This window comes from Octodon degus, unplaced genomic scaffold (genome assembly GCF_000260255.1).
Source record: "Octodon degus isolate 3935 unplaced genomic scaffold, OctDeg1.0 scaffold00163, whole genome shotgun sequence".
Lineage (NCBI taxonomy): Eukaryota > Metazoa > Chordata > Mammalia > Rodentia > Octodontidae > Octodon > Octodon degus.
The window spans coordinates 6,153,859-6,162,434 of NW_004524739.1; the positions used below are offsets into that span (position 1 = coordinate 6,153,859).

General features: G+C 46.6%; 1 protein-coding gene across 1 annotated transcript in view; it reads left to right on the forward strand.

Moving 5' to 3' along the window:
- Zbtb8b (zinc finger and BTB domain containing 8B) overlaps positions 1-6,021 on the forward strand; it is a 17,340-nt gene extending 11,319 nt beyond the window's left edge. The window contains exons 2-3 of the mRNA XM_012517313.1: positions 1,736-1,914; positions 5,704-6,021. Coding sequence (XP_012372767.1) covers positions 1,736-1,914; positions 5,704-6,021 — 497 coding nt within the window. The remainder of the gene's footprint in view (positions 1-1,735; positions 1,915-5,703) is intronic.
- Positions 6,022-8,576: the final 2,555 nt, after the last annotated feature.

An 8,576-nucleotide genomic window follows, 5' to 3' on the forward strand; every position in this document is an offset into this window, starting at 1 on the left:
CTTCTAATTTTATTTATTTATTTATTTGTGTGTGTGTGTGTGTGTGTGTGTGTGTGGCCAGCTCAGCCCACCAGGGGGCGGGGCTGGCTGGCCTGTGGTGCTGGGGAATTGAACCGCGGTCCCTGTGCTTTGCTAAGCTTGTTCTGAGTAGGTGCTTTAGACCACTGAGCCATCTCACCAGCCCCTGCCTCAGCCTTCTAAATGCTGGGATTACCCAGCATTTAGGTATGTGCCACCAGCTCATCTGTATAAAAACTTCAGAGCTTTTATACAGATGCATGAAAATTGTGTTGTCATTTTCATGGTTATATGAACAGGGTGGGGAAAATAGTTGGAATAAGATTTAAATGAATTCCTGACTATTTGTGGATTGTGGATATATAGAGTTGCTGGGTGTGGTGGCAAATACCTGTAATTCTACCACTTGGAAGGCTGAGGCAGGAGGATTGCCACATATCTGAGGCCAGACTGGACTACATAGTCAGTTCAAGGTAAACCTAAAACTACATAGTGAGACCTTGTCTCAAAGGAGAAGTAGGAAGAAGAGGAGAAGGAGGAAGAGGAGGAGGAAGAAGAAGAAGAGGAGAGAGAGGAGGAGGTGAAAAGGAGGTAGAAGAGGAGGAGATGAAAGAAAAATCAGACATAAAGAATTAATATGAGTTTCAAACAATTTAAGGCCTGCAGTATAGCAAATATCTTCTACATATTCACAGAAGAAAGTCTTAGGAACTTCTAAAAAAGCATGAATTTTGGTCCCAACAGTCTGACGCATAGGAGTCTTTCAAACTTGTAAAGGTAATGAGATCATTTCAGAGGGTCTAAATTAGACATCTCAGGCGTTGTAACAGAGTATGACAGATTGAGGGGCACGCAGGGCTGTTTTCTGAGGTTTCTCCTCCTGGTTTGCATAAAACCACCACCACATTGTATCTCATGAAGCCTTTCCTCTGTGAACCTTATGGACAAGTGGGAGGAGGTGTTGAGGGAGAGATACAGGTATCAGTCAAGCTTGATGTCTTTTCCTCTTATAAAGACCCCAGTGCTAGCAGTAGAGAAAGCCTCACCTTTGTGACATCATCGAACCTCCATTACTTCCTTAAAGGCTGTTTCCCTAAGTGTAGTCACATTAAGAGGTAGAGCTTTGAGGAATAAATTCTGTGGTGACGCAGTTGAGTCCCTAGCAAGGTCTCATTTCTCATCTCCCTTTCTTTGTTGAGACAGGGTTTCCCTGTGTAGTTCAGGCTGGCTTTGAACTCACTATGTTGTTCAGGCAAAACTCGAACTCATGGTGTCTCTCCTGCCTCAGCCTCCCGAGTGCTGGGTTATAGGCATATGCCACTATGCTCCAGTTCACTTCTCATTTTATAATGAAATCAGAATAGACATTCCCAGGGAGAATATTGTTTTTGGGAAGCTTTTCCAACTGTCCACATAATAGCATGTGTGTTCTGTGGTTGTAATGTAAGTTGTATTTCAGACTGTGAGCCACTTGCAGAGAAATGGGAGAGCTGCTACTTCCAGTTGTTCCCTGTAACATGATAACAGAAGCCCACTTTACCCTCTGACTGAGTGGGAGCCAGACAGGGCTGTAACTGCAGTCAGCTTCTTGCTGTTGGCTGTTGGTGGAATTGGTGTCTTCCTGTCTATCTGGCCTGTGGAATTCCCTAGCTCCAGATCCCCTCTCTGGGGATGTCACTGCTCACAATACAGCTAAATCAATTTGTTCTTTCTTCAGGTGATGTGCTGGTGGTCCCCATCAAGCTCCACAAGTGTCCTTTCTGCCCATACACTGCCAAACAGAAGGGCATCCTCAAGCGCCACATCCGCTCCCACACGGGCGAGAGGCCCTACCCCTGCGAGACCTGCGGCAAGAGGTTCACCCGCCAGGAGCACCTGCGGAGCCATGCCCTGAGTGTAAGTGCCTGGCACACAGCGTTCTCCCTGGCCATGTTCCTGGGTCAGGGGCTGTTCCTCAGCTTACCTAATGTGAGGGTAGAGGCGACTTGTCGGTCACTTCTTTGTCTGCTGGGGGATCTTCCAAGAATTCTGAGCATACATTTCTGCTGACAAATTAAAATGTGTGTGTAGTGGCTGTGTCTAGTGGTGCATGTCTGTAATCCCAGCACTTAGGAGGCTGAGGCAGGAGGATTGCTGCGAGTTCAAGGCCAGCCTGGGCTACGTAGTGAGTTTAAGGCCAGCCTGAAGTATACAGCAAGATCCTGTCTTAAAAAAAGAAGAAAAGAAAACATGGGCCAGCGAGATAGCTCAGCGGTCTAAAGCACATGCCTAGGCCAGCTTAAGGCAAGTACAGGGACCATGGTTCAGTCCTCGCCCCCAGGGTGGGCTGAGCCAGCCACACACAAAAAATAAATGAAGTAAAAAGTTGAAAAGAAAAAAAGAAACAGAAAAGAAGCAAAAAGAAGCTGGGTAGTGGCCCATAGAAGAAATTAAATCAAAGAGTAACAAACTTGCTTTCTAAAGGGAAGAGTCAAGAAAGTTTAGATCCTGATCAGGGATGGTTTCGCAGGGCAGAAAGCACCAGGAACTGGACAAGGCCTTATGGGTCTCCCCCACTGGCGTGATGCCGAGGAGAGCTGCGTCCCCAGCTTCCCACCAGCTGCAGTGCCCTGAGGTGGCAGCGGGGCGCTGCCACTGAAGAGCCGCTGGTGGGCAGTGAGGAGGGGTCCAGCCCACCAGGATGTCTCCTTGAACTAGCTGTTGCCTGGGCTTCTGTCTCCATGTGGGCTGGTAATCCCTCCCAGGTATAGGATGCTCAGGCCATTTAGGAAGATTTCGCATTTTTAAAAATATTTTTTAAGATTTTGCATTTATGATCCCCTTTGAACAAGACAATCAATCTGTAAAACCCAACATGAAAATAGTTTGAACTTGAGTGGATGCTGCCAAGAATGTGGGGTTAGACGCTGGACATGGTGGCACGTATTTGTAATCTCAGTTCTTGAGAAGCTGAGGCAGGAGGACTGTCAGTGTGAGTCCAGCTGGACTACAAAAGCAACAACAGCAAAACAGGCTACATGAGGTCTTGGGTTTAGTCTCCAGCACTGAGGAAAACTGAACCAGACTTAGTGCTGCGAGCCTGTGATCTCAGCACTGTGGGAGACTGACGCAAGATCACGAGTTCTCGCCCAGCCTAGGCACTTTAGTTTAGGCGTGGGAGGAAGGGGAGGGAAAGCAGATGAAAGAGAATTAAGATATGTTATGTACATGCTCCAACTCCTGATGGTGACTGGGAGCATTGTATAAATGTATACTAATAAAACTTTTTAAAAACACAGTAACTTAGACTATTTTAAAAAAAAATTTTCATTTAAAATTTTTAAAGGGCCAGCCAAATAGCTCAGCAGATTAAAGCACCTGCAAGCAGGGGCAGGGGCTGGGGGTTCGATCCTGGGCCTGCTGTGCCAGTCCCATCCCTAGGTTGCGCTGAGATGTCAGTTGAGATTGGGCATGGTGTGTGTGCCTGTAATCCCAGCTCTTAGGAGGCTGTAAACAGGTGAATCACTGTGAGTCTGATCTAGTAGTAAGACTCTGAACACCCTATAGACCCTTCCTTAAAATACAGTCAATCAATAAGTTTTTGGCCTTTTTTTTTTTTTTGAGGCAGGGTTTCACTATGCAATTCAGGCTGGCCTTGGACTCTCTTTGTAAGCCAGGCTGGCCTCAAACTTGCAGTGATCCTCCTGCCTCAGCCTCCCAAGTGCTGGAATCACAGGTACGTACCACTGTGCCCAGTTAGGCCTCTTTTTAAAAAGGGGTAAGGACATAGCTCACAGCAGAGGTCTTGGATTTAATCTCAACTGCCACAAACAAGTGAAAGCCCCATGGGACCAGGTAAAATATTGGTAGGACATATGTCTAAAATATACAAATAAGTGTTACAATAAAATAGCGAAGAGACAATCCGATACTGCAGAGGCAAAGGATACAAATCACAGCATCATAAGATGTCTTCCCTCACTCTCCTCACCTGTTGGAATGGTGATAATTGTTGGTTGGACTGCACGAGCTCCTCCCTGTCCCATCCTCCCCTTTGTTGTTCCTGTTTTTTTACCCCCCCCCTTTTTTTTTTCAGTACTGGGTATTGAACTCAGGACCCTGCGCTTGCCAGGCAAGTGCTTATTCTACTGAGCTATCTCTCCAGTTCCTGTTTTTTGAGACAAGGTGTAGCAGTGTAGCTCAGGCTGGTCCTGAACTCGACTCCCCTGCCGGAGCCTCCTGAGGCCTCCCTGATCTGGGGTTAAGAAGAGCGCCACAGCCGCTCTTCTTCTCTTGTGTGTACTCTTCATCTAGAACTCTCAGAGAGAGAGAGGCTCTGACTGATTCTCAGAGCTCCTGCTGACTGGAGTTCCCGCAGGGTGCACACGTTAGACAGTTCTTTTGCAGAGGAGCTCCTGCCCCTGGGAGGAGCTGTATGCACGAGGAGATCAGCTGTCTTTTCAAGGGAGCACAGCTCTGCTCCTGAGTAATAAGCAATGCCCCAGCAAGTGGGGGCCAGGCATCTGCTGACACATTCGGATAATCTATTGCCTAACAGATCTACCTTCCTAATAATGGAACAATCCAAGGTGTGCTTTATAAAAGTCCTGATCAGTTCACTGAGTACCTTTTTTAAAAACTTAATTTTTTTTAATGTATTTGGTACAGGATCTTGCTATGCAACTTGGAATAAGGTTTTTTTTTTTTTTTTTTTTGGTTCCTCGAATGCCTTCAGGGCACTTTTGGCCAGCGGGAGAGTTGTGAGGTTCGAACTCCAGCAACCTGAGGCTGACAGCTTTGTGGAAGCAGCCACTTAAAGGACCGAGCTAGGGCCAGGCTCCCGCAACTTGGACTTGTAGTGATCCTCTTGTTTTCAGCCTTCCCAGGCATGCGCCACCTCACCCCTGACTCCGTGCGCCTGGGGACGGGGCCAGCGTGGCATGTGGTACCAGGAATTGAATCCCGGTCCCTGTGCTTGCCTAAGCAAGCACTTAGTCCACTGAGCTATCTCACCAGCCCTACGTACCCTAAGTACTCTTTAGATGCCAAGCAGTAAGGATCCAGGAACCAATGTGATCCCCTCTACCCCTAGTAAATTTTATCACTAATCTGTGAGAAGTACAAAAAGGAAGACATATAGGTGGGAGTATATAGTTGAGCAACCTAGGATGGCCTAGAGCATCATGGGAGACTTCCTTGAAAGGCTTTAGAAAGGGGGAGGACCTGGTGATGGGGAGGAGAAAATGTTGCATGCATGGCCAGTGGCTTGGAGTGGTAGTGACCTTGGTGAGACTCAGAGAAAGCAAGGGAAAGAGGATAAGAAGTGAGGCTGGGGGAGCTTTGCCCATTAGCTCAGTTGTTTAAAGCAGCACTTGGGCAAATTCAGTCAGGCACATAATACTTCAGTTTGATTCCCAGCTCCAGCATCTGTACCAGACCTGCCCTTAAGGCACCCAGAAGTCACAAAACAAACAAACCAAAAAAAACTCTACAACTTTGGGCCTGGGAGATAGCTCAGTAGAATAAGTGGTTGCCTGGCAAATGCAGGGTACTGAGTTCAATCCCTGGTACCCCCAAAAATAAAATAAATAAAATAAATAAAAAAATAAGAAGTGAGACTGGGGGTCAAGCAGGGTCCAAGTCACACTGGGCCACTAGAGTATGGCTCAGCCGTTTTCGCATGACACATGTCTATTGTGATCACAGGTCCACAGATCCAATCGTCCAATCATCTGCAAGGGCTGCAGAAGAACCTTCACGAGCCACCTGTCACAGGGGCTGCGGCGCTTTGGGCTCTGTGAGAGCTGCACTTGTGTTACAGACATCCAAGAGGACGAAGATGATTTGATGCCCATTAACCTTAGCCTGGTGGAGGCTTCGTCCGAAAGCCAGGAGAAGAGTGACACAGACAATGACTGGCCAATCTACGTGGAATCTGGTGAGGAGAACGATCCTGCTGGAGAGGGTTCAGAGGACAGGCCACGAGTTCGGCGCAACCTAGCAGACCGCGAGACGCTTACATAGCAATAAATTGGTGGGGAAGACGTTCTGAACTGTGTGTCCTTGCTCATTCTGTGGTGAAAGGCACGATTTGTCTGATTTTTGTGGAACCCCAAAAGCATCTTTTTTTTCATTGTCACTATAATTGCAGTTCTGTTAGGCTACATGGTTGGTAGAGTCTGGGTTTTCTGACTGAAAGGACTGACAGCTTTTAATGTGATGCCCTTGTTTTCTGAGGGCTGTGCAGGCTGCTCCTTACTTTTCAGTGAATCAAGGTTGGGTGCGAGGCTTCTTGTTTTTCTGCTATCCATTGAACTGGTTGGGAGGAAGAGAAGAAAACCGCCAAGCTTGTTTCCACATCGCCCTAGGCTTCTGCATGCCTTTTTCATTGTCCTCTTTCCCAGAAAAGGTAGTAAAAATACGTGAAGTTTGCTGATCAGTCTTCCCCTTGCCAGCCCTCTCCTAATGGATTCCACCTTTAAACTTTCTGGGAAAGTATGAAAGAGGAAGTTTCACTGACATGAAGCAGGCAAAGCTGTCTGTCTACACAAGAATAAAAGTAACCTTTGAAAGCTGAGAGTGATTTCAAAGGCTGGAAGTCCTGATGTGCAGATGAGCTTGGGAAGGAGCCAAAAGGCTCCTGAAGGGCACCCTAGAGTGCCCGGGGGAAGAGCCTGTGAGCCAGGGTAGGTGGCTGCCCTGCCTGGTTTGAGATTTGTCTGCTACACACACACACACACACACACACACACACACACACACTCTGATATCAGATATCTTCACTAATTCAAAATGCTCTCCTGTGTTTCCCATTTCCCAGAGACATCGCTGTGTAACCTGGAAACGTAACCACCCCCGACTATGTTTTACTCAGTTTACACCCCAAACTTTAATTGGAGGGAAGGTGCAGGTTCATCTAAATCATTTAGCATTTTCAACCTTTTTTTTTTTTTTTTTTTTTTTTGCAGAACCGGGGATTGAACTCAGGTCCTTGTGTTTGCCAGGCAAGCACTTATTCCACTGAGCCATCTCCCCGGCCCATTTAGCATTTAAAAGACCTTGGGCTGGGGTGATAGCTGAGTGGTTTAAGTGCCTGCCTGGCAAGTGCAAGGTACTGAGTTTAATCCTGAGTACCGAAAAAAAAAATTCTTAAAAGACCTTGAAAGAAAAAGATTAATAGATTAGGTTTTAAAACTTGTCTGCCCCATATTAGAGCACTTGCTTAGGCAGATGCAGGGACTAGAGTTCAATCTCCAGCTTGCTGTGCCAGCCCTGCCCCTGGGGCGTGATAAAAAGACGATTGAGACTGGGCAAGGTGGCGTGCACCTGTAATCCCAGTGCTTGGGAGGCTGAAAATGGGAGGATCACTATGAGTCCAATCTGTGTAGTGAGACCCTGTAGATCCTGTACTAAATACATTAAAAACAAACAAACAAACAAACAAAAACACAACAAAAAAAGAACCCTTGTCTGCCCACTCTGTAGCCATACATTGTAACAAAAAGAGCCTAAAATTTTTCTCTTTTGAGACAGGGTCTCACTGTGGAATTTGGGCTGGCCTTGAACTCACTATGTAGCCCAGGCTGGCCTCGAACTTGCAGCAATTCTTCTGCCTCAGCTTCCCAAGTGCTGGGATTATAGGCAAGCACCACTATACCTGGCAAGGCTAAGTGTTTTTACAGGGCAGAGGGTACTAGGGATAACGGATGTACTTGAAAGTACTTTAATAATTTTGTCTTATGTTAAAATACCCAAATGAGTTCTAAAAGAAAGCCTCTTGGTTTCCTATAATTTTAGTGCAGTGTGTGTGTGTGTGTGTGTGTGTGTGTGTGTGTGTGCCTCTTGAATTAAAAAAGCATTATCAATGAACTTCTAAGTATTGATCTGATGGTTGAAGAGGTAGAAAATTCTGATTTGAAGTTGTCCCTTTTGCAGTGCTAGGGGAAAGTGTTCTACCACCATACTGTATCTCCAGGCCCTAGAAAACTGTTTAAAAGACACTTCTTGATGGTAGTTGTAGTTCTAGGATGGTGCTTGTCAGATTGTGGCTACAGGCAGGCACTGCTCTGTAAATTGTGTTCTGAGACAGGCAAGTCAGAAAAAATCTTGTGATACTTGTTTTCCCCATGGTCCTGGGGATTGAACCCTGAGAGGACTGAGAAACATCCCCAGCTCATTGTATTTTTCCATTTTGAGACAGTCTCATTAAGTTTCCCAGCCTCAGCAGTCCCAAGCCACTGGGGTTACAGGTGTACATGGCTGTGCTCAGGTTTTATGAAATATTGACATTCTGTGACATGTGACACCCACACATGGGATCAAGTGGCCTCATCTGGAACAAGGTGTAGAGCAGCTCAAGGTGGCACCTGTGAGCCCCTCACACGAAGGCTAGATCCAGGTCATACAGGGATCAGAGACTGTTCTACAGGAGACTAGAAATTTAAAAACTGGTCTTGGTGGGGGAGATGGCTCACTGGCATAAGTTCCTACCTGGAAAACACAAGGTCCTGAGTTTGATCTCTGGTACTGAAAAGGGAGGGGGGAGAGAGAGAGAGAGAGAGAGAGAGAGAGAGAGAGAG